This window comes from Mesocricetus auratus, unplaced genomic scaffold (assembly GCF_017639785.1).
Source record: "Mesocricetus auratus isolate SY011 unplaced genomic scaffold, BCM_Maur_2.0 Super-Scaffold_100009, whole genome shotgun sequence".
Lineage (NCBI taxonomy): Eukaryota > Metazoa > Chordata > Mammalia > Rodentia > Cricetidae > Mesocricetus > Mesocricetus auratus.
The window spans coordinates 36586039-36613475 of record NW_024429193.1 but is presented as its reverse complement, the minus strand read 5'-3'; the positions used below and the strand labels follow the sequence as shown (position 1 = coordinate 36613475).

Below are 27437 nucleotides of genomic sequence, written 5' to 3'. Positions count from 1 at the left end.
CCATCATGCAGAGGAATAGGATACAGGTGAGCCTTGAAACTGCCATCATGCAGAGGAATCGGATCCAGGTGAGCATTGAAACTGCTATCTATCATGCTAAGGAGTAGGATACAGGTGAGCCTTGAAACTGCTGTCATGCAGAGGAGCAGGGAAGAATTTTTTCATCCAGGGCGTTTAGACAGCCAGAAGCCACTGAACATAAATGACGGCATGAACAGAGTCACAGTTGAGGTAAATGTGCACCAGGGAAATGAAAGATGAAACGGGAGGGGGAGGTGGACCGCTGGTAGGAGGCCTGTTGGAGTCAGGTGACACGGGAGACGGCCGCATCGGGTAGGGGCAATAGAAATCTAGAGCAAGACCAGATGAGGGAAGCTTTCAGAGTAGAATCGGTAGGGATTGGGTCTAAAGCGGAAAGGGAGAAACAGATTAGGTGAGATTTCAAGCCTGGGAATGGTGACGCACGCCTGTAATCCCAGCACTCGGGAGGCAGAGGCAGTGGATCTCTGAGTTCGAAGCCAACCTGCTCTACAGAGTGAGTTCCAGGACAGCCAGAGACCTGTTCGTGCAGGGTGAGAGTCATTCTGGAAGTTCTGTCCCTGCAGCTGAGGAAGAGGGGCCGACCAGAAGATGACCTCAGAGAGTCCCTGCAGAGTGCAGGAGGAAGCTGCCGGGGGAGCGGTAGAAGGGGGGACATAATGAGAACAAGCCAGTGTACTGGGGACACTTGGGGGCCACATGCTTTCAGGGATACCAGCATATAACAAATGTTCCAGTCGCCTTTATGATTGCATCTCAATATTCAAATAAAATGCATGAAGTCGCGTTTCACATAAAAAAAACTAACAAAATCACATACCTCATGGGATGCTAAGCCAGACCTTTTTAAAATTTTTGAACTTATGTCTATTTTATTTGTTTAGTTTTATTTTAACTGCCTGCTTTTGCTTTAAAGGTTGCCTGGGATGGAGGGAATCCAGTCTCTGGAATGGGCTGTCCTGTGGTTTATTTTTATAGGATGTTATTAGAAGTTTAGGATTTTGGAAGAGCAGTCTAAAAGCAGAGGTCAAGGAAAGGATGCGGTGCTGCTTCTTGCAGAGTGGAAAAGGGAGTCCGTCTGTGGCTTTAGAACGGCCAGGACCATTCCTCTTTCTCTCCTTCCTGTCTACGTGCTTAAACGACCAGTGCTGTCCATTCCTCGTAAACTCTTTCCTGTCTAGTGTTTAAAGAGTTTCTGTATTAGTCTGACCATTGTGTGCCGCAGGCCTGCCCTGTGGGCTTCCAGGATCCTCCCATCTCCGCCTCCCATTCCCAATGTGCCCCGCTGCACCTAACTGTTACATGGGTCCTGGGGATACAAACTCAGGTTCTCACGTTTGGGAGGCTATGCAATGGGAGCTGTACCATCTCCCCACTCCCATCGCATAGCTTTTAAAGCGCGTCAGGAACGGGCCACAGACTGGTTAACTGGTTAGCTTGTTCTAGAAGCTTTCTGTTCACGTTTGTGAAGGTGCCCGGTGTGCAAAGCCTTTGCTGTTGCTGAGGTCTTGTGAGGTTAAACTGGTCAGCACCTGCAAAGTGACTGAGCAATGGCTATGCAGTTCCCCTTGAAACTTTGGTGACCTGTTTTGTGGAAAGAAGCATATGGTAGGGATTGAATACATCCCACATTTCTAGGATGAGTTTTCAATGAAGGCTGACTCATCCCAAGCCCTAGCGCCAACCAAGAAAACTGCCAGATACCACTGTGACTCTGTACACATTTTAGTTCATGTAGTCTTCGCAGTAATTCTATGAGTTAGTTACCTGCCATTATTACCCCCATTTTGTAAATAAGAAATCTGGGGCACAGAAAGAATTTTAACTTAGCCCAAAGTTTGATGGCTAGCTAGCAGAGACAAGATACAAACCCAGGTAGCCCAAGGCTTCGGCATCCAGATGGTGATCATTCAGCCTTGCTGACCTCCGACTCCTTCATTCCACAATGAGAACAGACAAGACAACCAAAAGTGATGGGCTGGTGGTAGGTAGGTACAGCTTGGCTTTTTAACACACTGGCTTATCGTTAACGTTGAGTTTAGAGTTTGTGTCTGTTGCCCATGTAAGTGACTTGCTTCTGGCCTCTTTCATGCTTTCCCACTGCCATCGCTTCCTGTACCCAGAGGGAGCCTCTTTCTGTTTCCAGGCCCAGCTCTCAGTTTCAAAACCTCACACCCTGGTGGGCAGGGACGGCTGAATGGGTTAGACATCAGTGGAGTAGGAATTGTGAGCCACAGTGGGCAAGCGGATCGAAGACTTCATGGCACTTACTCTCCCTGGAAACGCTCTGTCACACTCAGGAAGTGTGCTTTAATCCTGGATGGATAAGATCATTCCATTTTACACCCTAATGAACTGTCTAAATCTCGTAGCAGACTTTTAAGTCTTACCCTGAGAAATCCTACCAATAAATTGCATGGTTTAATTGTTGGCTTTCTTAGCTGAACCACACAAAAATAGGGGTTTGCTTTTATTATTATTATTATCTCTACCTCTTTTTTTTTTTTTTCCTTAAAAACTGCTTCAAGAGAACCTGAGAACTCAGTGCCCCAGTGGAAGATGCCTGGCCCGTGGCCCAGCAGTGCCCTCGGCTGGCCTGGAGGGAGGAGGGAGGGCTAATTCAATCAAAAGAGGCTCTGTGGAAAGACCAGCAGCTGTGCATATGCCACAGGGCTTCTCTTCCCTGAGCCTGAAGGCCCGTCCTCTGGTAGCTGCAGCGATGAAAACCTTCCAGGCTTTTCCTCACGTAATCTTCACTGTGACCCAGTGGGAGAGGCCCTGCTCACTCTTCCTTTTACCTGTGAGAAAGCAAGCAGAGGTAAAATAACTGCCTCAAGTCACAGAGTGACCACGCCAGGCTCTAAGCAGTCGGCTCCAAAGTGTTCCCAGCCTTTCCTGCATGGCATATCAGTGCTTCAGATAATCACCAGGCAGAAATGTGTGTCAAGAAACAGGAAAGATACTCTAGAGGTATAGAATTCTCACAGTGGCTGGAAATTTCTTTTTAAAGAAACTTTGGCTTTTGGTCATGCAAGTTCTTTCCCAAATTACTTGTTGAGTAAGTTTAAACCTGCTGCCCATGCCTTTAAAAGTCTGCTCTGACAGGAACCTCTCTGTTCCGCTGATAGCCTGAGCACCCCGCCTCAGTGAGGCCCTGCCTACCTAACCATAAAACCCCCAAAGTCCAAGGCTGTGATGCTGCCAAGCATGGGCAGCAAACCATCCCCGCATGCTCTTAGAAGGGATGGGATAGGGCACCAGAAGCTAGGGTACAGCTGCCAGGGGAGCTTGGGAAAACCCAGGGGTATGGCATCTTATTAACACCATCTTGTACCCTGTCTGCCTGTTCTCTGAATGCCACCACCTTTTAAAAAGTATTTTTGGGTAATTATGGAGCAAACTCTGAGGCCTTAGGATAACCATCCCCTCTAGGAACACTTGCTTTCTAAGAGGCAGCTGACTCCAACTGACAGAGGGAGGGGTTTCTGACTGAACCTCCTCTGCTGTTGAGTCTCTATAGTTGTTCAGCTAGATTGTTTGTCCCCATGGGGTTGCTGAGCAGGAGGAGAGACCGAATGGCTTTGGGTGGCTCTCCAGTACACACCTGTGATGGTTTGAATGATTGATTTTTGTCTTAGTTAGGGTTTTATTACTGTGAAGAGACACCATGACCGTAGCAGTTCTTGTAAAGGAAAACATTTCATTGGGGGCTGACCTGCGGTTTTAGAGGTTCAGTCCATTATCATCATGGTGGGACAGGGCAGTGTGCAGGCAGACATGGTGCAGAAGAGGTAGCTGAGAGTCCTACATCTGGATCCACAGGCAGCAGGCAGAGAACTGGCTTGAGCTTCTGAGACCTCCAATCCCAAACCTTAGTGACACACTTCCTCCAACAAGGCCGCACCTACTCCAATAGGCCAAGCCTCCTAATGGTGTCACTCCGTGTGGATGAAGCTTTGGAACACATGAGTCTATGGGGCCATACCTAGTAAGACCACAACAATGTCCCTCTAATGGTGCCACTCCGTGTGGATGAAGCTTTGGAACACATGAGTCTATGGGGCCATACCTAGTAAGACCACAACAATGTCCCTCTAATGGTGCCACTCCGTGTGGATGAAGCTTTGGAACACATGAGTCTATGGGGCCATACCTAGTAAGACCACAGCAATGTCCCTCTAGTGTCAGGCGTTTGAATGAATGCCTGGTTCCCAGTTAGTGGCACTGTTTAGGGAGGCTTAGGAGGCGTGGCTTCTTGAGAGGAAGTGTGTCCTTGGGAGCAGGTTTTGACCTTTACAGGCTTGTGTCATTTTGAGTTAGTTCTCCCTGCCTTCCATTTGTGGTTCAAGAGTAAGCTCTCAGCTGTTTCTACTACCATATCTGCCACCTGATGCCATGATGGGCTCTATCCTCTTGGTACGTTGCCTTGGTCATGGTGTCTTCTGGCAGTGATGGAGAAGTGACTAATTCACCATCTCAATTTCCCTTTAACACACACAGACCCTCTTGTAAGGTTGAATGTAGGCTTCCGTGCCATACCTGAAGACTGAGAGCCTGTAGTGTCTCTTCTCATGGAGGAGAAAGTGCTGATGTACACCAAATCATCGGGGAGTAGCTGAAAGTGCATATTCCTGGCCTTAGACTCGGGAATTGCAGTTTAGAAAGACTCTACACTGTAAATAAGAATCCCTGGGTGGATGCAGTTTGGAGACCTCAGAACCACTAGCGTGGAACTGCTCTTCTACTCAGTAGTTTCAGTGAGGTCATCTCCGAATGCTGTGGAGATCAACTGATGATGTGGAGATTAACCGGTCCTGCTAGTGCTCTGCGTTAAGTCTACAGCAGGAAGAAGTCATAGTGCAGCCAGGCGACAGCATCATTCAGATAAACTTGAAGTCAAGAGCAGGTTCAGAGACACTGTTGAGCTACCGGATATCAGTGCATCGTTGCGGGATGCTGGAAAATACACAGACACCTTTTAAAAGAAAACTACTCTTCAGAACCTGAACGCACAGAGTAAATTTCATGCTCTGTAGAGGATTCTAGCCATTCACTCAAGGTTCCCAGTCTTCACTTTGTCCAGAGTACTGTGCTGTTTAATACAAGAGCACAGCTGTTGATCTGGGTCAAATTCTGCTTTGTCTGTTTCTTGGTCTCCAATTCTAACTCTCTCTCTTTTTTCTCCACCCCCAAACACACACACACACACACACACACACACACACACACACACACACACACACGGTGGGGGCAATATCAGTGTTTTTATGTATCCTTTTGTCTTAGAATTAGGGAATCAGATATAAAAGTTCTTATGTTTTCTCTAAAATACAGAATTAGTTTGCATATATAATATTTAAGGAAAACTTCAGGCTGATTTTTCAGTCCAGCAAGATAGAAATTTAATGCGCAGGAATTCAAACAAAAATTGAGGAAGTGTCACGGGAAGCTATCACTTACCTGCTTACGAGAAGGCCTGGACAAGAGCCAGGAGTTGTATAATTACCTTGAACTGAAGCCAGTTCTTCTCATTTAGAAGGGTTATTCCCTTTCTATTTAATAGTGTTAACCCTTTCCCTAATTCCTCTGCAGAAAGGCTTTACTGCAGATCTTGACTGTCAGCTTGCTTGGATTGGGAAATTCCTGGGAGACAGTGCATGCCTAAATACCTCTGTACTTGTTGGTGAGTGTGTGTCCAGAGACCATTAAGAATGAGGACTTGCCGGACATTGGCGGAGCATGCCTTTAATCCCAGCACTTGGGAGGCAGAGGCAGGTAGATCTCTGTGGGTTCGAGGCCAGCTTGAACTACAGAGCGAGTTCCAGGACAGCCAGGGCTGCACAGAGAAACCCTGTCTCAAACCGTGTCATGCCCCTACCCCCTGACTCTTGATTTAATGAATTGATTAATATCTCAATAGGTCATAATATGTGTAGCACAGATAATAAATAACCCAGAGGACAGATATTGGGATTAAAGTTGAAGATCAGAAAAACAAAGCAGCCAGCCACTAGAGTTCTCACCTCTGCCAATGTTCAGACCAAAGGGGGCCATTGTCCTCAGCATGACTGCACCCTGCGCAGCTCTCTGCCACTCAGCCTGCTCCTGTCAAATCCCGCCTTACATTCCTCCCTCGTGCTGGGACTAAAGGGGTGAGATCCCAAGTACTGAGAAATCTTTGTGTAAGCACTTTTTCTCTTTTAGACATTCCATTTTGTGTAGCTCAAGGTGTCCTGGGATTAAAGGTGTGTGCCACCACTGCCTACCCTCCATGGCTAACCAATGTGGCTAGCTCTGCACTCTGATCTTCAGGCAAGCTTTATTTGTTAGATCATAAAGAAAATATCACCACAAATATGGTGGCTTTATTGGGAATGACTGGAAAGCAGGAGGTAGGGCTATCACCAAGTCACTGAAGAATGGGATGCTCTACCCATCTTCTAATCCCTTTTACTCTGCTGGGCGGAAGAGCCCTGCTCTGGCATGTCTTCTGCCATGATGGAGGGGACCCACTGGAACCTTGAGGAAGATAAATCCTCCCTCCTTTTGGTTGTTTATGTCAGGTTGTGTGTTAGATGGCAGAGAGAGAGAGAGAGAGAGAGAGAGAGAGAGAGAGAGAGAGAGAGAGAGAGAGAGAGAGAGAGAGAGAGAGAGAGAGAGAGAGAGAGAACAGAAGGCGAACACTGGACCCGTGGCCTTTAAAGAACTTGTTGAAAATGTTTCAGTGGGTTGAAAATACAATGAAAACTAAAAAGGCTGAGAAGGCAGGAAGTTGACCCTTTGGTCCATTTGTACAGAGAACAGGAAAATTACAAGATTCTGTTTCCTCAACTGATAGCAGAAACAGTCAGGAGGCCAGAAGCCGGGTTCATCACTGGTGGACATGTGGCTGGGTTTGTCTGTCTGTTCTAAGTCTTAGCAATTGCAGGAAATGAAAAGCCCAGAGTGTGGGCACTGACAGTTTCTCAGCTCCTTTACTTACTTTGTACTTACAGATGGAGAATAGTGTTCAACAAGTATGAAATGTCTAAACAGTGCAGCCCTAGGTCTGGAGGATGTTGTCATCATACACAGATCTCTCCAGTCCCTTATGTGTATCTTTTTATTTCTTGTCTGGAATGTGACCTTTGTGAAAACAGGACTTTCATTCACTAATACATGCGTCCTGAATGCCAGAACACACCTGCCATGTTACCTTTGCTTAATAAAACACTGTTTGAATGGGTGAATTTGTAAATGGGGAAATTGAGACATGGGACAGGTAAAGCTATTGTCCCAGGTCACAGTGCCATTCAGCAGCCAATCCAGGTTAGCATGATTGCCAAGCCCTAGCCCATAAGCACCTTATTATCTAATGTCTTCTTAAAACAATTAGATATATGATGTTTTTCCTCATTCATCGTAAGTTGATATGCAATGTATAATGATCCTGTTACTTTGTTAATTTTCATGTGCTGGAAAGCAATACATCATACTCTCCTGTAGTGATTTTGAACTATATAATTGCTATCACCTGCAATGTTCCTTTTGTGCTGTTTTACATCAGAAACACTAGGACCAGCCCTCTCAGGTGAGGGGCAGAGCCAAATGTTCTAGGCCCATGCCATCAGAGCCAGCTCTCCCACTCCTGTATTAAGGGTTGCAGCCATCTGCGGGGCAGGGACGCTCTCCTGCTGCAGTGTCTAGTGAGGGGCAGGGACAGGGAGGGGTAAGGCTGGCTCATCTCAGCTCTCCAATTTCAACATGCATGGTTCCTGTTACCCCTTGCGGTAACACAGACCATGGACATCATCACAGACCCCAGCTGCAGCAGGAACACTGACCCAGACATGTCCTCAGCTGCAGCTCGGGTCCAGGCATCACTGATGCATGGCCCCGATGGCAGCACAGGCCTCCCAGATCAGTATGGCCCCAGTGGCAGGAAGGACCTTTGACACCAACATGGTCTCAGGGGACTGTCCAGACCCCAGGCATCTGCTCAGCCTCTGGTGATGACAGGAGCCAAGAACATTAAGCCAGACCCTGGCTGCTGCTGGGCCACAGACATAGACATGGCCCACAGCTGCAACTTGGGCTCAGATGACACCGTGGCCCCATATCAGGCCACCCAGATCAACAGGGCCACAGTTGAGCATTGGCACAGCAGCTTAGATAGAGCCTGTGACTTGCTTACATTTTGACAAGGCTTAAAAGAACTGTGGAAGTTATGTCTGGGTAAAAAGAACTAGGGAAGGGACTGACAGGTGGTGGACTTGGGAGTTGGCTTGAAACCACTGGCTCCTTTCTCTCTGGTCTGTTGAATGCCATTTTTAAAGTCAACATGGTAGAAATCAGCAGATATGAATTACAAAACAAAAACAAAAGTAGTTGGAGGGACTGCACTGCAGCACCAGATGTCAGTGCAGAAACCTGGGGAGATTAGTTCCGCACGGACATGTAGAGTTCATTGTTCATGGTGACAATGGATGGTCTGTTAGCAGCAGACCTGGGAGAGACCTTGAGGTTTATAAACTGAGTTGAGCCTTTAGGATTTACGCAGTTACTCCACACTGGTCCCGCTATTTAGACGTTTCTGTCTGTGACCACTCAGATGACTAAATGTAAGAGAGAAGAAACATGATAACCATAATGTGAGCCAAGTGCGTACATCATCCTGTCCGCCACACATCCCTTTGCTGTCTGCTGTCCATACAACTGACGGTGCAAACTCAGCACCACCCTTCCTCAGGCTTCACCCCAGTCTTCCGGGCCGCTCCGTTGTCCAGTCCATCCAACCCGTGGTGACATCTTTCTTCCTCCCTGGCTGTCTCAGATGCATCTGTTTCAATTTTCTGACATGTCTGTGTGGCTGCTTTTACCCTCCTCATGTCCTGTATACGGCTTTTTGTTTATTTTTCTCTGTGTACCTGGGACACTTGCACTACTCTTCTTACAGCAAAGCCTCATAGGCGTTTCTCCATTGACCTACCTGTGCAGTGGGCCAGTGCTTCCGCCCTGCCTGAGGAAGTCACAGCTATTACGATGCCTTCTGGCACTTGGACTCTGCGTTTGCTGGTCTCAAAGTCCTTGTTCCTTTCAGACTAGCTAGCATTTTCTGTAGCAAACTGCCATCCATTCTGACTGACTGTAAAAGAGAATTTGGAGAAATGTTACTGAGAACTTTAAGATTGGCGGCGCTCTAAGGAAATAGCCACAGAAAACAGAGGGATGGAGTGGGAGCCGAGCAGGTGGACCTATGCTGGGGCTGGTTCTACAGACACTGGGGGCTGGCCTCGGCCAGTGGCACCTTTGATCCTAGAACAGAATCCCCTCCAGCCCTGCTCCTGGTCGATGGACGCCACATCTGGCCCATCTGTCATCTGCAAAGGGGGCCTAGAAAGAGTGTCTCCTGTGCTATGAGAAATAGAGACGGCTTGCTACCAGAGTCAGATTTTAGAAATGAGCTAAAACTGTGTTTGTGTGTATGCATGCGTGCATGTATGTATGTATGTATGTATGTATGTATTGGGGCAGGGTCTCATTATGTAGCCCTGGCTGTCCTGGAACTTGCTATGTAGACCATACTGGCCTTGAACTCACAGGGATATGATGTGCCTGCCTCTGCCTCCCAAGAACTGAGATTTAAGGTGCGTACCACCACACCTCGCCTCTCCAGTCATTTTTTAATTTGTTTTGTTTTTTTCAAGACATAGTTTCTCTGTGTAATAGCTCTGGTTACCCTGGTACTCTGTAGATCAGGCTGACCTCAAACTCACAGACATCCGCCTGCCTCTGCCTTCCAAGAGCTGGGATTAAAGATGTGCGCCTTGCTGGGCTGCCTCCGCCCTTCACTGACCCTGGGAAAGCTGGCCCTGCCTCTCAATGGACACTGAAGCAAGAGAACTGGCCCTGACCCTCACAGGAGAGCTGATCCCTGCCCTGGGGAAAGATGGCCCCACCTCTCACCACAGGTGATGGTAAACTGACCCTAATGGCATGGGCATAGGGTAGCTGGCTTCATATCCACCCCAGCCCCCACCCTACCTGAGGCTTGTGGCCCCAGTGGCCCAAATGACCAGCTCAGCCACTACCCAGGCCCACAGCTAGGCCTTGAGTTGGCCCACCCTAGCATCTACCCCATCTGGGACCTGCTGGAGCTTATGAAGGGGCTGGTCCTGTGGAACTATACCAACAGAGTCTCCACAACTCGGGCAGCTGAGGGATATCCCAGAGGAGTTCCAGTGAGGATTCAGTGATGATGGTGTACCACAAACCAGAGGCCTTGAACCAGAAGTGCCTCATTGTAATGAATATTTGCTAGTTAAGCTTATTGGACAAAGGATGTACTGTGTGACACATTGCTCCCGAAGCCACCAGGACAAATGGAGAGGTGTTGGAGATGTGTGAAAGAGGGAAAAAGGAAGATATTTTTAATTAGTTTAGGTTTTTGTATTTTGGGGTTTTTGTTTATTTTTTGTTTTGTTCTTGTTTCTGTTTGTTTGCTTTGTTTTGTTTTTATTTGATTTTTTAATTTTCTTCTGGGAGTAAGAGGAGGATATAGGGGGACCAGGAGGTAAGCGGAGTTAGGGTGCATAATGTGAAATTCCCCAGGAATAAATAATGTTAAAAGTATATATGTTAGAAAAAAAGAGTGAAGCCTTTGCCTGACTTCCAGCCTCACCTTCTACTTCCCGTCCAGGATCAACCTCAGCCAAGTGTCTCTGACCTATAACCAACACCCACGCCCTGTCCTGGGTCAGCCTACACCGCATGTCCCTGACTTATAACCAACCAACCCCAAGTGTCTCCACTCCAAGTTCAGGGGTGAGAGGGGATTCCTGCTGAGCTGGGAGTTAAGTTCAAAATGAGGAAGTTAAACATGTCTTTTCGTACATGCAGGCATTATGTTTCAGTCAGTGGGGCTTGATCTCTGTGTGTCCCAAATGTCCAGAACAACAAGCCTGTTATGACTGTTCTTGGTCCTGGGCCGGTACATTTCCCCTCCTGACTGGATGTACAGTGGCCTGGCCTCTTGCTGTTTTCTAGATCTATGGCATATATTACCTTTAGTGACATCTCTCAGACTTCCTGTTTTCACAGTGATTTATTGATTTGGTAATTCAATACCAGGTACACAGTGAGCACCTGCTTGGCACTGCCAATGGCCAGGCTAGTTAGAAAGTTGGACAAAATAAAGGATTGTGTCAGTTAGTATGCTTTTTTATTGCCAGTGACAGAAATTTTGATGGAAACTTGCTTAAGCAAAGATAGACTGTATCCCCTCGCATACCTGGTAAGTAAGCCTAGGGAAAGGTCTGGTTTCCTTCAGGTACAGCTGGATTCGTGTCTTCAAAAGGAACCTGGCCCTCCTTCTTCTCTCTCAGCTCACGGCTCTATTCTCAAATTCCCCACATGACAGCAAGCTAGATGTCAAGAGTCCCAAGTCCACACACATCTGGCTTCCAGAACAGTAGAGAAAGCCCTGCTCCACCCAAGCACGGTGGACCTCACCTGCAGTCTCAGTACAGAGCAGGAGGATAACCACACGTTTGAAGCTGCCCTAGGCTGTATAATAAGTCCCAGGCCAGACAGCCAGGACTGTATCACGCCTTGTCTCAAAAGAGAAAGGAAATGAACAGAAAGAAGACTCTGCACTCAGCAGGCCCGTCAGGTGTCCGCTGCCTGTCTTGTGTGCTCTTCCTGGAGCCGGTGGCATTTGGCAGAAGCCAGTGCTCTGTACAGACAGGATTTATACGTCCCTTCCTTATAGCTGGGTATAGGTTCATTCAAACACTTGAGTCGGGAGTGAAGGATATTCTGCTGCTCCTGAGAGAAAGGTGACACATGCTGCCTGTTGGCCAACATAAAATGAACTCAGTAATAGTTTTGTAGACGTTTTGCTTTGTTTGGCTTTTTTTTTCTTTTATGGGGGGTGTTTCTTGCTTTTTCATTTTGTTTGTTTTTTAAAGAGAGAAAGAACATAAAGTTGGGTAGGTAGGGAAGTGAAGAGAGTGTCTGAGAGGACTTGGGGGGAGGGGTAAAGATGTGTGGAAGGAAAAGGAAAAGCTATGGGTGGCAGCCATTAATTGGCCAGCCACGTAAGTGTAAATTTATAGTTAGGTATGTTCAGTCAGGTGGACAGTCACCAGAAGGGAGCCTTTGACTCCACACAGGCTCCGCATAGAGTCGTCACTCTCTTTCCTTACCCCCTTGCTCCTGTCTCCTCTTTTCCTTGCAGACCACGCTGTTCAGTGGCAGACTGTAGATTGCTCTGAGTAAGTTGTGCCGGTACAGTTTTCAGGACGGTGAGGGAGAAAGGGATAGGGCAGGGATACAGCGCATGCGCACTGAGGATTTGGGTTTTCAGTTGTTGTTACAGTAACGCTGTTTAACACGAGGCTTCTTGGTAACTTCCTTTTTCCCCCAGTGCCTGGAGTAAGTCTATCTGGTATGCTTCTTAGAATAATAAAATCATAATCCACATTTTTAAAAAAAATCTCGGCTGCTGCAAGTCAGAATTAAAGTATGTGCTTAATTAAACGTGGTTTTCCTTGAGATTAGTTTGCCTTCCCCCTTTTACCTCTCTTACCCTGAGCCTGAGGTCAGAGCCAGGACTTTGCACACACTGCGTCATAACTTTATCCTGGGCCCGTATGTGCGTGCTTCCCTCTGACTTGTTGATTTATGATTTTGTCGTTTTGCTGTCCCTGTGCCTTTTACATACAGTGCCTCAGAGTGCGGAGATACAGAATGGCAAGACACAAATGCCTTTGATTTCCACATTTACCAGCCCCTCCTACCCTCCATGGCAGGTTGTGTAGGCGGCTCTCACTAGTTCCCAGTCATTTATGTATTTGTCACCTGTATGCAGTCAGCCGGATGTTGACATGAACACACGTGGATATGTATGTTTTTTAAAAAACAACATATTAAAATGTTCTGTGTCGCTAAACATTGAACTGAACTCCTGGAATCCAGTGACAGAAAGGGGGGACCTGATGAACAAAGGGGTTAAGACTGGGCTGGTTTAACCTACAAAAACAGCTGACCTGAACAAGGGGGAGCTCTTGGACCCCAGACTGATAGCTGGGAGGGCAGCATGGGACTGATCCAGACCCCCTGAATGTGGGTGTCAGTGAGGAGGCCTAGGTAATCTATGGGGCCTTGGGTACTATTTATCCCTGGCATACAAATGGACTTTGGGTGCCCATCCCACAATGAGGGATGCTCTCTCAGCCTGGACTCTTGGGAGAGGGCCTAGCCTCTACCCTGGATGACATGACAGACTGTGGAGATCCTCCATGGAGGGCCTCACCCTCCCTGGGCATCGGAGTGGGGATTGGGTTGGGAGCTGGGGGACCTGGTGAGGGGGTGGGAGAAGGGGAGGGAGAGGGAGCTGGGATTGACATGTGAAGCAAGATTGTTACAAACAGCCCAAGGATTAGGAAGCATTTTAATAGTGGCTGTCACCTAGAAAGATGTGGCAGATGCTTCAAGTCCTTTCTGGTTGTCTTGACTACAAAAGTCTTGTAGACAGAGACCAAGGATGCTTCTGACCATCCTGTGATGCCCAGGGCTGGCCCCACCACGGGGAGGGGGCACTCTAAAGTCTAGAGAGGATTCCGAGTGAGTGTGTGGGTATTGAACACAGTAGAGGCAGCCTGGAGTTGTGGGGCTGACAATCACTTAGCCTGGTTTTCTTGTTTTTAAGCTAGGATGATAACTGAAGAAAAATGTAGCCTGAAACCATATAGGGTCTCTCCCTCCTAAACCTGTGATCAAGCAGATTGCCTTCTTATCTACAAGAAAAGATAGTTTAACCTCTCTCAAATGATTGCTGTGAGTAATAATTAAAGCATTTTGTGTGTGAGTGTTCGGTGTGGTCTGTGGCCACAGTGAGTTGTTAATGGTGGTGGTGAGAGCTATGGCCATTGCCCAGTCTTGGGTCCCTGTGTTTGCACACTGCTTTGGGGGTCTGTTAATGTAATGGAGACGAAGGGCTGGACTTGGCTTCGCTTAGTCACTGCTAACCCAAGAGACATTCTAAATGAAAAGTTCTCGTGAGAGACACAAACTAAGAAAAAATTCACACATGCATACACACGCATACACACGCACCTGAGAACTGGCAGAGAGGGTTCAGTGAGTGGTGTCTAGGTGGCTATGGGGGCAGAAAGGATGAAGCTAGGCAAGACGACCCTTGCGACCTTAGCCATGTTCACCTGGAGGCAGGCTGTCCATCCAGGTGAGAGTCCCTATTTTGCAAGAATTTCAACCCTGTGTCTGAAGACCCATCCCACTGGGAGACTCTCTGATGTTTAGTGGATTTGGTTTTGGAAGGATCACGTGACATTGTGCACAATGCTAACAGGCATGTGTAGACAACTACAAGCCTCCTGTTTTGTAGTTGGGAAGTCAAATGATTTATTGGGTTTTACTAATTCAGTCAGTATGGGCATATGAGGAAGATATTGTATAATACATTTTTCCTCTCAAATAGTAATAAATTATCTTGCTAATAAGTCTATGAAATAAGACTCCTCATTTCTTCAAAGACCAATAAAAATTATTTGCAGTTGCTCTGTGATTGGAATTGTTATTTCAATTGTTAGACTAAATTTGTTTAAAATTGGTGGCTCTTTGCAGATATTAGCAGAATTCCAGAAATACTAGAGTTGTGTTACAAACACAGATTCAGTTTTCTTGAGGGGGAAAAAAAGCTTCATGTGGTAGCCCTCTATTGAATGTCCTGATTGTGGGGTTGGAGCCCCAAGAGATACCATATCATAGTCATTGAAAGCATTTCCTTCAACATTAAAAACACGTAAGTAGGGCTGGAGAGATGGCTCAGAGGTTAAGAACACTGACTGCTCTTCCAGAGGTCATGAGTTCAATTCCCAGCAACCACATGGTGGCTCACAACCATCTGTAACGAGATCTGGTGCCCTCTTCTGATGTGTACATGGAGGCAGGGTGTTGTATTCATAATAAATAAATCAATCTTTTAAAAAAAAAAGGTGACATTTCTCCTAAAAAAAAAAAATGTAAGTAGAAAAAAAACTGAATGGATTGTAGACAGTTGTCTGTTTTTCTGTTTTCTCTGTATTGTGGGACAATGAAGATTCATAAGGCTCCAAGAAAAGTCAAATATTCCATTCAGTGAGTAGTGAGCAACCAACCACTGTGTTAGAAGTTGGAAGTTAAACCACTTGTGGTGCCCTGGAGATAGCTTGGTGGGCTAAGTGCCTGCCGTACAGGGGGGAACACCTGAGCTTGATATCCAACACCTACATAAAAGCCACAGGAGTCTGTAGCCCTGCATTGGTGAGTGGAGAGAATCAGATATAGGACTCCAGGGCTAGCCAGCCACTTAGCCAAAATGGCAGGCCCCAGATTCAGCAAGAGACCCTGTTTCAAATAATACAGTGGAGAACAATAAAAGGAGACTCCCAGTGTCAACCTCTGGCCTCTCCATGTACATGAACGAGAGAGCATAAGACACACACACACACACACACACACACACACACGCACGCACGCACGCACGCACACACGCTCGCTCATACACACTTGGGGAGAGAGAGAGGATGATGATGAAGTTAGGTGGTTTCCCCCAAGTCACACAGCTGGGAAGCAGGAAAGCCAAGGCATAAAAGTTCCACAGGACTTCTGGGTACAGAGCCTTCAGTACACACTGTAACATCAGTGTGTTCTTAGCAAGAAAGATTTAACTGGATTAATAAATCCCCAAAAATTAGGGTGTTTTTAAATTCAGAATGGTCCACTAAAGACAATGTTCTATATTTTGACTTTTTTTTAAGGTGCTGTGTAATGGACCAGGAACATGTGTTCCCATCTGTGTGTCTGCCCTGTTCCTTGGGATACTTGGAATAAAGAAAGTGATCATTGTCTACGTTGAGAGCATCTGCCGAGTGGAAACTTTATCCCTGTCTGGAAAGATTCTCCTTCATCTCTCTGATTACTTCATTGTTCAGTGGCCAGCTCTCAAGGAGAAGTACCCTAAATCTGTGTACCTTGGGCGAATTGTTTGACAAATAGCAACTTCAGAGTCTTGAGAATTTTACAATTACCAATAATGTTTACTATAATTTCTGTCTTTATTGTAAAGTTTTCCAAAAGCCCAAAGAATTATTAATGGTGAAGAGTTTAAAGGGTGCAGACAACACAATGAAGAAAGACAAACATTATCACAGAGCGCCCAGCAAATAGATATCTCTGCACACTAACACATTTTTCTAAATAAAAATGTGTAACACTGCTTGTGGGTTTTCTTTTGACTCTTATAGCCCTGTTGGGGTTTTTTTTTTTGTTTTGTTTTGCCTTTTTAAGTTTTGTTTTTTCTCTGCCTAAATATAGAGTTTGTATGTTTAGTAACATTTCCTGTTTTACAGCTTTAAATAAAACAAAAGGATTCTGCATTATAAAAAGAAAAGGACAGGATAAGCTGGTTTGGAGAGTAGGTATTGTTCTAGCATATGATTATACACTCAGAGATAGAGGGAGGGAGGTCAGGAGTTCATGGATATCCTTGACTACCTACCAAGTTTGAGGCCAGCCTCAACTACATAAAGAATTGGGCACAAGGAAGTGGGGAGGGAGAGGGGAGAGAGAGAACAAGGTGTTCCTTTGGTTCTGTTCAGACATGTCAGGCTTTAATCCTTGTGTGGAAGCAGTGATGTCCCCAGTGAGCTATCACAGCCTAAAGGAAGCAGTTTGTTAAACTGGCTTCATGACAGTTTACACTCCACAGGCTTCTAGATCTCTGGCCACAAACAAATGTCTTTCTTCATTCTTCAGTCTTGCTTTATGTGGTATTGGCCAGTATCCAGACAGTATTTTTAAAGTCTGTTTGGTTAAAATAAATTTTAAAATGACCAGGGCTGTAGTTATAAAAGCGTTGATTAGGAATCCCAATTCTCAAACATTAAAAAGAATTAAATTTATTTCCAGTGCCATGGCTGTAATTGTCTCTAGTCTTTTGAGATGCTTAGGTCTGTCTGTTAGCAAGTGTATAAACATTTATGTAGTGCTTGTTGTATGCCAGGTATTTTAAACGCTGTTCAGATAATACCTAATTTCAACCTGGAAAGACTCAATGAGGTCGACACTCTTAACTGTCCCTGCTTTATGAATGGCTCATCCAGGGTCACATGACTAGGAAATGACAAAGCCAGGTCTGACCCTAGGTAGACCATCTTGAAGGTGGCACCAGTTTCATGAGTATGAGGTTTGTACAGTCAGAGTGCCATACTCAGGGGGGTCCTCACACTCTGCTTTCAATCTTTAATTTGTTTCATGTTGTTGTATTATTATTTGCTGTTGTTGCTGCTGTTGCTGCCATTTTCTGGTGCTAGAGATGAAACCAAGGATCTCCCTCCGTGTTAGATGAATAGTTGGCCTCTCAGCTCCAACCTCAAGCGGCTTCCTAATTTTAAACAGGAACTCACACTTTAGACCCCACAAATCGTGTAGCTGGTGCCGCTTGAGACCGTGCCCCTAACAGAACCATGTCTGTGAGAGAAGTTCCGCAATGGCCAGGAGTGTTTGTCTCTTGCCTGTAAGCAAAGCCACAAAAAAATTGTAAAGACATTCACATACAGTATTTGAATTCGTGTTTTTTATCTTAAATATTCTGTTGTATCAGTATGATATAAATCTCGAGAGATGGCTGAGTAGGCAAAGATGCCTGCCATGAAGCCTACTGCTTAAGTCCAGTCCCTAGGACCCATGTGGTAAAAGAAGAGAACTGACTTTTGTAGGTTGTCCCCTGACCTCCATACAAACACCGGGGCACTTGAAAGCCACATAGAAGCGAATCAGTAAATGGAAACTGATTGATAAGGATATCACGTTAGATTAAAAAGGCATGACCATCCAGGATGACGTGAAGTTGGCCAGACTGTGCAAGCCTGTAATTGAAGCTATTTGGAAAGATAAGGCAGAAGGATGAGAAGTTCCAGGTCTACCTGGACTACAGAGTAAATTCAAGGCCAGCCTGGATAACTTAGCAAATTCTTTTCTCAAAGAAGATAGATAGAGTGCTTACCTGGCATAGGTGAGTCACTGACTTCAATCCCCAGTACTGAAAAAAAAATGCAATGCTAAGGCCATTGTGGGCCTTCTTATTCTTTTATCAGACTCCTTTCCTGAACCGAACAGTATAGGCACATCTGTCACCAGTATGCTTTCGTTGGCTCGGGGCTAGAGACCACCTCAGACTTGTCTGAACTTACTATCTACCCTCGGTGGCCTTTGGGGAGGGCAGCCAACCAAAGACTTACTTGCTTTGAGTTTAATGCTTGAATGCCAGGCATTAACTGTTTACAGTGGCCTCTTGACCTGGAGTATCAGCAGCAGATTACCATAACTTACCCAGGGTCAGGGATGAAGTGAGCTTCTATTTTGCTAGGGAGAAAATAATGCTGGTGGCAACAGTGTGTACATTTGATTCATATTAGAATCCTTCTCCCTGTGTACTTTGTTCCCAAGTGGCCTTTGGTAAAGTGGCTGTATTCAGTCCCATTGATGCCTCTCAGTTCTGCACAGCAGCTTCCCTCAGCCCAGATAATCCTGCTGCAAAAGGTCTCAGGCCATGGAGAAGTATACAAAAGGTGTCCTATTTTTTCCCCCAGAAATGCATGTGCCAGATGTTCGCAGCACCTGCTTAGTGACTAGCCTGCAGGATCAAGGAAAGAGTCTGTGTAGTGTATCTCCCCAGGTTTGATCTGCTGTACACACTCAGAGCCAGGGCAAGACTCTTGTTAACGTGTCTTCCTGCTTAGCTCTAGATTATTCGGTGAACAAGTGCATGTCCTGCTGTATGTTACTTTTACAGATCCAGGTTGCACTGGCAGAGGTGGCTGCTTTGAGGTTATAGTAAGGGACACAGTTCCCTCGCTGTGCCTTTTTATACCATTGAGAAAGAACGTTCTAGTTTCAACTTGAAATGAAGATCAATAGGTAGCTTGTTCTTTTGTGTTTCTCTTGGAACACTCCAGAATGAACCTTTTTAGTATAAGACACCATTTGTGCCAAGTGAACTGAACCAGCCTTCAGATGAGAGGCAGGGAAACCACACATCCTGCCCACACCTACTTCCCTGTAGATTATTATCTACTGTACAGCTATCCTGAAAGGTCTCAGCAGCCTTCCAGGTCAGAAGGTCTGTTTCAAAAAGGATGCCCAGAGTCATGGCAGGAAGCTCACGCCTGGAGCCTGGAGCGGAGGGCACTGTGATCCACGTCAACAAGAACATTGTAGGACTTTAAATTGAATAGCAATGGGTCCTTGCTACAAAGGACCAAGCTTCCTTTTACAAAAGCAACTTAAATACATTACTTTACCTTCTGAAGTAACACGGTGAGTTAAAATGGGAAGCCTGTCCCCTTTCTGTATTGTGTTTTAGACTGAGTCAGTACATTTCTTTTATATAAAGCCCTGTCTGCTAAAAGGAGGGGTGGTGGCCCTTGGGGTGGGGGATGGGGTACCTGAGGGAATGAGTGGGGGGTGGGGAATCCCATTGCAAATAGGTGTGGGTGGAGACCAGAGATTGGCATTGGGTTTCTTCCTCAATCGGGTCTCTGCCTTTTTCTTTTGAGATGGAGTCTTTCTCTGGACTTGAAGCTCTCCCATTCAGTGATCCCCTGGCTTCCTGTCTCCACACCCAGCATGGGGATACAGGTACACACCACCATGCCAGGCCTCATGTGTATTCTGGGGGCTCTGACTGCAGGTTCTCAGGTTTGCACAGAGTCATGTTACTAACTGGGTCACCTTCCTAGCCCCAACTAAAAGAGACTTGATGGCATTGCAACATTAAGCACCTTCAATTGCCGATCAGAACCTCTCTTAAGTGTTAAGGATCACATCGTGGTAGAGCACTTATATAGCATGTTAAAGCCTTGAGTTCACCATAAAGTCAGGGGGAAGAAAAGGTATTGCTGGAACTTCCCCTTATCCTTTTTTCCTTTTCTCTCCTGGGCATTGCCTTTACTACTTCTCTCATTTGCTGAGTTCATCTGTTGACCCTGCCGTTGACACAGTACCTAGCTTATGTCTTCCATTCCTTTCAGTCCCCTGGTCTCCATACCCACCCCCACCCCCGGGTTCTAGGTAAGTGCTCTGCCAATGAACCGTCTCTCCAGCCTCCATGGCCACAACTTAAATACAATTCAGTATAAATTCCTGATTCCATTGGCACATTTTATTAAGGAATTAAAGCACAAAGAGTCTAAATAACTTACTAAATGTAACAGAGTTTGGCTTTGCCCAACTTTCTCTAGCATCTGCCAGACACCTACAATCCCAATCCCAAACTTACCTTCACACAGTACTTGTAAGGAAATAAGCAGGGTGCCGTGAAGGGTCGCGTCCTTACCTTTCTTGAAAGAGCTACTAGGAAAAGCCTTGAAAAAGACATTTTAGGGGGCTAGAAATGGTTCAATGGTTTAGAGCACTGGCTGCTCTTCCAGAGGACCTGGGTTCAATTCCCAGTGCCCACATGGCAGCCCACAACTGTCTATAACTCCAGTTTTGGAACACAACACCCATGGCAAAACACCAATGTACATAAAATGTGTGTGTGTGTGTGTGTGTGTGTGTGTGTGTGTGTGTGTGTGTGTTTCAAGACTGGGTTTTCTGCCTGCCTCTGCCCACCCCACCCCCCAGGGCTCAGATTAAAGATGTATGCTACCATCCACCAGTGTAATAAATTTTTTAGAGTTTTTTTTAAAATTTAGGTTAGAAACAATCTTGTTTCACATGTCAATCCCAGCTCCCTCTCCCTCCCCTCCTCCTCCACCCTCCCTACCAGGTGTAAGCGTTTCGGGATGGGTTGGGACAGGATGGAACAGGAGTGGGTCAGGTATTCTGGCACTCGGGAGTCACAGAATACTCAGTGTTACACAGCTCAGGTGGAAAGGTATCCTGAGCCATGGATACTGAGTGTTACACAGCTCAGGTAGAAAGGTATCCTGGAGCTCGGGAGCCAAGGACCACCACAGGTTGCAGTAAGCTTGGCAGCTTACAGCCTGGCCTCAGAGAAAGCTTCTCCGGTGGATCAGCTCCGCTCCGGCAGGACAGGGTCTTCCAGCTGGGGATGCTCGCCTAGTGTAGCAGTTTTGCTAGGCAGGAGGTTTCTCAGGCGAAGTTGCTACAGTTCAGCTCTGCTCCTGGAGAGCGGAGAGCGGAGAGCGGGGAGCCGGGAGCAGAGTGTAACAACTCTGCTCTGCCAAGGAAGGTTTCCCGGGCAAGTGTTACAGCGCTGCTCGCTCTGCTCTGCTCTGCTCTGCCCAGGGTCGCCTCTGCTCGCTCTGCTCTGCCCAGGGTCGCCTCTGCTCTGTCGCCGCCGCAAAAGAAGATCTTCACCCGAAGCTCATCCAAAGGGGTTTATTGTAAGGCAGCTGGACCAGCCAAGCTGAACATACACAGGGTTTATATAGGGATTCTTGGGGTTGGGGAAGTTTTTCCAGAGTAGGGATTGGTCTGATTTCAGTGCTGAGCTCAGATTGGCTAGAGCTCTGCTCCGGGATTGGTTACTTTTTTACACAGGATTAGGGTCAGATTTGGCTCTGGTTTCAGGGCCAAAGTGTGTTCTCTGGTCCTTTTTAGCCTTTTGGCTCCAATTTTAGGGCCAGGGTGCATTTCTTTCACTGACTCTGATTCCAGGGACAAAGTGTGTTCCTTTGGCACTGGTTTTAGGGTCAGGGTACATTTCTTTGGTTGTGGTTGCAGGGCCAAAGTGTGTTTCTTTGGCTCTGCTCAGGGTGTGTTTCTTTGACTGGTCCCTTTTCCCTACACCAGGTACCCCAGTCCCCCACCCAATCTCTAGTCTGATCCCCTAGGAGGGTGAGGCACTCCATGGTGGATCTCCAATAACTGTCATTTCATCCAGGGCAGGGCATAGGCCTTCCCCTAAGAGTACCAGCTGAGAGAGCCTACCATATTGTGGCATGGACACTCAAAGTCTATTTGTACACCAGGGGTAAATACTACCCAAGGCCCCATAGATTACCTAGGCTGGTTTAACCCACAAAAACAGTTGACCTGAACAAGGAGGAGCTCTTGGACTCCAGATTGATGTCTGTGTGGAAAGCATGGGACTGACCTAGACCCCCTGAATGTGGGTGTCAGTGAGGAGGTCTAGGTAAATAAATTTTTTAAAAAGACATTTTAACTGAGATTTGAAAGGCCATGCCTGGAATATTTTTCCTGCTCTGTCAAGCTTAAATTTCACCACCACAGTCTTCCTTGTCTCCTAGAGCCTAGTTTGAGTTGCATCTCCAAAGAACTGTGTGACACAGCCATCTGCAAGCAAGGTTACCATGGGGTTTCTCTGCCTTTTGAGCATGACTGGAACACGTGCTCAAGATCGCTGGTGGAAGGAGCAGATGAATAACTTCATTCATCGTGTTTCGCTTTGCTTCAGGGGCTATTTGGTCTCCTTGTTCCACACTTAGCAATACTTACACCGTAGTTCCGGACAAAATAGTGACATTAATTAAACATATAAGTTCATATATATCCAGACTTGACCCAAGTCTGCTTTGGTGATAATTCATCCAGACCAGACACCCTGGGGCTTTTGTTGTTGTTGTTGTTGTTTTGTTTTGTTTTTCAAGGAACTAGCTCTTTTAGACCAGGCTGGTCCGAACTCACAGAGATCTGCCTGCCTCTGCCTCCCAAGTGCTGGGATTAAAGGTGTATGTCACCACCGCCCAGCTACCCTGGAGCTTTTTGGTCTCATGTATTAATACCTTTAGGATTGTCAAAGACCCCTGTGAGATTCTCTGTGTGAGCTTCCTTTGTCAGTATTTGCCATGCAGGGACATGTTCCGTTAACAGCAATGATCCCATCGTATACGGTGGGAACTAATAAGATCACCAACAACCAAGAAAGTAGGGACTCACATTCCACCCACGGGCCAAGTACTCAGACCCAGAAGTTTATCATCATCATTGTCACTGTCATCGTCAGTACTACCTGTTTTGGTTTGAAAGAGATGTCCCCTACAAGTCTCAAGCATTTGAATATTTGGTCCACAGTTTGATGATTAGGAGGTATGGCCTTTATGGAGGAAGCGTGTCATGAGGGTGGGCTTTGAGGTTACAAGTGACCAGGCTATTTCATTTCTCTCTGTTTCCTGCCTGTGGTTAGAGATGTGAGTCTCACCTGTTACTCCAGCTGCCAAGCTCTGCCTGCTGCCACACTCCCCTGCTGTGATGGTGGCAGACTCTGTCCCCTCTTGGAACCATATACTCAAAATAAACCCTTTCTTCTTGCCTTGGTCGTGGTGTTTTTTCACAGTCATGGAAAATGGAAAAACACATAACACAGAATCTGTCACCTCCACCACCAAACTCCTACCTCAGTATCCACATTCTTTCTTTTTTAAGATTTATTTTACTTTGTTATTGTTGCTCACGTGGGCACTTTACCTATCTCGTCAGCCCTATTCTTAGAAGGTAAAATTATTTAAAGATTTATTTACTCTTAAGTTTTTATGGATATGAATGTTTAATTACATAGCTATAAGTGCACACATCCATGCCTGGTGTGCTCAAAAAAGGTGTGGGATCTCGTGGAGCTGAAGGTACAGGGCCGTGTGAGTCGCTGTGTAGGTGCTAGGTATTGAAGCGGGATCCTTGGCAAGAGCACCATATACCTCTGCTTTTAGAACTTTTTGTTTTGTTTTGTTTTTCGAGACAGGGTTTCTCTGTATTGTTTTGGAGGCTGTCCTGGAACTCGCTCGGTAGACCAGGCTGGCCTCGAACTCACAGAGATCCGCCTGCCTCTGCCTCCCAAGTGCTGGGATTAAAGGCATGCGCTCCCAACTCCCGGCTTTTAAAAATATGGAACGCTTCATGAATTTGCGTGTCATCCTTGCACAGGGTCCATGCTAATCTTCTCTGTATCGTTCCAATTTTAGTATATGTGCTGCCGAAGCGAGCACTAGAACTTTTAATTGTGGAAATGTTCGCACATAAAGTGAGAGTGAAAGAAATGTTGACATTCTTTTTTTGTAGCAATTCCCCCAGGCACGTAACTCTCACTGCCTACCCCATTGCCGCAGGAGGGGGCGGAGCTAATCCTGTTCCACCTAACTCGTCTCCTCCCCCACTCTGGTGCAGACCCGGGCTTCCGCACCTCCATCATTTCACTCAGATTCTTGGGTTCCAGTGAGATCTTGAGGAGGGCATTTCAGGTTCGCCCTCCGTCTGGCTTTTGCAGGCTCAGTCTGTTTGCTTGGGTTGTCAGTGTACTATGGAGCCGTCCCTTTCGCGTGCTCTATCTGGTTTTAGGTCCAGAGAATGCTGGGAAAATCAGTTTGAGAACTGAACCGCTTTTAATTTGCCTCCTAGGCTGGAACTGGGCAAGGAAGGGTTTGGGCTCCTTCGGTTCCTCGCTGTCTCCCTGCCAACTCTGTATATGGTATTTCCATCGATGTCTTGTTTTCCTTCCCTGCTCTTTGAAGCTTCTTCCCTCCTCTTTTTTGAGAAGAGACAAGAGCCTGCTGTTCCAGACTTTTCTATCCCTCCTGCTGTTGCTTGGCTTTTCTTCAGTTTTACTCTAGCCATAGTTTGAGCTTGTACTTTCTGAGGATTGGCAGCCACATGGGGCCCCAGAAATGGGGAGAGAGGCCCTCCTGGATATCATAGAGGATGACTGTTTCAATCATGAGAGCCAGTCTGAAAACTTTTTAAGTTCTCTTTATAAAGTCAGTAAAAATGAAATCAGTATTTTAAAAGACTAGGGCAGTGGGAAGGTTGGGGGGGTTGTTAAGGATTCCAAGTGAGACAGAAAAGCTATTGGGCACTTCCTGCCAGAAACATTGTTCTTGCTTTCAGGCAAATGGCTTGGGCATTAATTAAGGCTTCACACTTCCCAGCTATCTCCTTTCCCACATTCTTGCTGCTAATCGTCATGTAAGAGACTCATGACTTCTGTTTCAAAGGCTCAAGTTTATTAGAGTGGAAAAAAAATCTCCGCTCTACAGGAAAGGAAAAAAGATTAGCGCTCAGGTCCAACGGTTTGCTTATTCATCTGCATATGGTTAAGAGATTTCCAAGTATCCACTGGTTTCTGTTTGACTGTGACATGAGGCCCACATGAAGAGGGAAAAGGAAAAATCTTGTTCCTATCCTGGTTTAGGAATACATCTTCCTTTTACCTTGAGGGCAAGAAATTGCTTCCCTTTTTAATAGCAATCCAAAGTAACCAAACTTGGGAGAGACTGGCTTCTTTTGATAGCTATTTTTTCCAATTAGCTTTTTAATTTTATTTGCAGCGCCAGGCTTGAAAACATAGCCTTGCATACATTAGGCAAATGTTCTGAGTTATACTACCAGCCCTAATTACCTATGCTTTGCATCAATTTACCTCACAAATTAGTAGTGGAAAACAACCATCATTTAACGAAGCCCTTAGACTCTGTGGATGGGCACCTCACAGGCTATGGAAAGAAAGGCTTCTCTCTGCTTTATGGTGTCCAAGCTTCCGTGGGGGAAGACTAAAAGGGCTAGGGGTGGCTCAGCTGCCTCATCTGGAAGATGCAAGGCCGGGAGCACTATGACCCAAGTCTGTTCTAAGGTCTCTCAACGCGGTGCCTGCATACAGTCTGCCCATCCGTGTGCTTGAATTCCTCTACAGCGGGACTGGGTTCATCCTTCCAGAAAGCGAGCATGCCAGTTCCTTGAATCCAAATGTCACTTCAGCTGTCCTCTAGCAGCTAAGGACATCAGATTCATGAAAAGACGGTTCAGAGGGAAGGGGGGAAAGTGAGGTACAGAAGACCAGTTAGAAAACTATAAAGCCAGGTGTGGCACGTGCATGTAATCGCAGCACTTGGGAGGCAGAGGCAGGAGAGCTCTGTGAGTTCCAGGTGAGTCAAAGCTACATTCGAGAGACCCTGTCTCAAAAAAAGAAAGAAAACTATAGTTTACCTCAGTCACACTGGCCTGGGGACAGAAGGGACTGTGCTGGTGAGAAAGTGAGGTCACTTTATCAAGATGCAGGAGCAAGTTATTTCATGCTAGCCATAGTGGTTTTCACTGAGATATAATTCACACACTATAAAATCCACCCAGATGCAATTCAGTGGGTTTTGGTACATGCACAGTTAGTTATACAACCATCACTATGAATTCCAGACCATTTTTCGTCATCCCCAAAAGACACCTCATATTTGTTAGGAGTTCCTCTCCTCATCATCTTTTCACTGTTCCTAGACACTACTAACCCAGTTTCTGTCTAGGGATTTATCATTTTATGGATCGGTCATTTTTTTATATGAAGGGAATCATCTGCTATTTGTCTTTTATAACTAGCTTCTTTCGCTTGGTGTAGTAGTGTAAAGTTTCACCCATATAGTGTGCGTGTTGTGTTATACAGGATGTGTACACATTCATGTGAGCATGTGTGTATAGATATTGAAGTATGATGTCTTTCTTGGTCACCCTCCACTTTATTTTTGAGACAGGATTTCTCACTGATCTTGGAGCTCAATGATTCCACTAGGCTGACTGGTCAGTGAGCTCTGTGGACCAACCTCTCTCTGCTGCCCCCAACCCTGAACAGTATTACATGAACACGCTGCCATACCTGGTTTATACATAGGTCCTCGTGCTTGCATGACAAGTAGATGTGGTTGAGTCATCTCTCTAGTCCCTATTTCACTCATCGGTTAAATAACATCCCATTGTGTGGTTCTACCTAGGGTATTTTGTTTATCCATTTAGTAGTTGATGGGCATCTGGGTTATTTCTGGGCTTGGGGATATTATATGCTGTGAATATTCATGAAGCACGATCGCAGTTCTCTGGGGATATATGGCTATGGGTGGAACTCCTGGTGCGGAACGGCCAAACTGCAGGCCTGGGGAGATAGCTCAGTGGAATCACTTGTCACACCAGCTTGAGGACTGGAGTTCAGAAGCCTAGGATGCTCTAAAACAGGTGTGGTGGCCCACCTGCAATGCCAGCAGGAGAAAGATGGAGACACGGATCCCCAGAGATAGCTAGACTAGTGAACACTGGGTTCAGTGAGAGACTCCATCCCAATAGATAGAGAGCGATTAGGAAGACTTCCGATGCCAGCATCTGGCTGCCGTGTGCACAGGCGTACTCACGTTCCTGCACAAACACGTGTACTCATGTCCATAGGACTACCCATAAATGCAGCTACCAGACACCCACATACTTCCCGCCACATGTGTCACAGCAGACATTTCAGATCCCACCAAATCAAAGAATGTATTGATCGAAGACAAAATGCAAATAAAACTAGCTTTTAAAATGAGAACAAGAAAGGCCATTTAAACATCACTTTTATTTTATGTCTAACTCACAAGGGGAAAAGTTTCAGCCTGCAAACCTGATCCATGAATCTGAACCCATATTTC

At 46.2% G+C, this 27437-nt stretch overlaps 1 protein-coding gene, 1 long non-coding RNA gene and 1 other non-coding gene across 4 annotated transcripts in view; 1 reads left to right on the top strand and 2 right to left on the bottom strand.

Annotated features, from left to right (window-relative positions):
* Positions 1-27437, top strand: part of Cnn3 (calponin 3) — a 156364-nt gene that overhangs the window by 54794 nt on the left and 74133 nt on the right. Inside the window, exon 4 of one of the 2 annotated variants that reach the window (XM_040751959.1) lies at positions 15840-16297. The exons of the other annotated variant lie outside the window; for it this stretch is intronic. Within the exon in view, the coding sequence (XP_040607893.1) occupies positions 15840-16070 (231 nt within the window). The 3' untranslated portion in view covers positions 16071-16297. Of the gene's footprint in view, positions 1-15839; positions 16298-27437 lie in introns of those variants that run through there. 2 annotated transcript variants of the gene reach the window in all.
* On the bottom strand, positions 643-12368 carry LOC121142342. The gene is made up of 4 exons (XR_005879334.1): positions 12225-12368; positions 9008-9163; positions 4579-4995; positions 643-2837 (listed from the first exon to the last, which is right to left on the bottom strand). It is a non-coding gene; the product is annotated as an uncharacterized LOC121142342 (long non-coding RNA).
* LOC121142553 lies at positions 23884-23990 on the bottom strand. Its single transcript, XR_005879587.1, has one exon. It is a non-coding gene; the product is annotated as a U6 spliceosomal RNA (small nuclear RNA).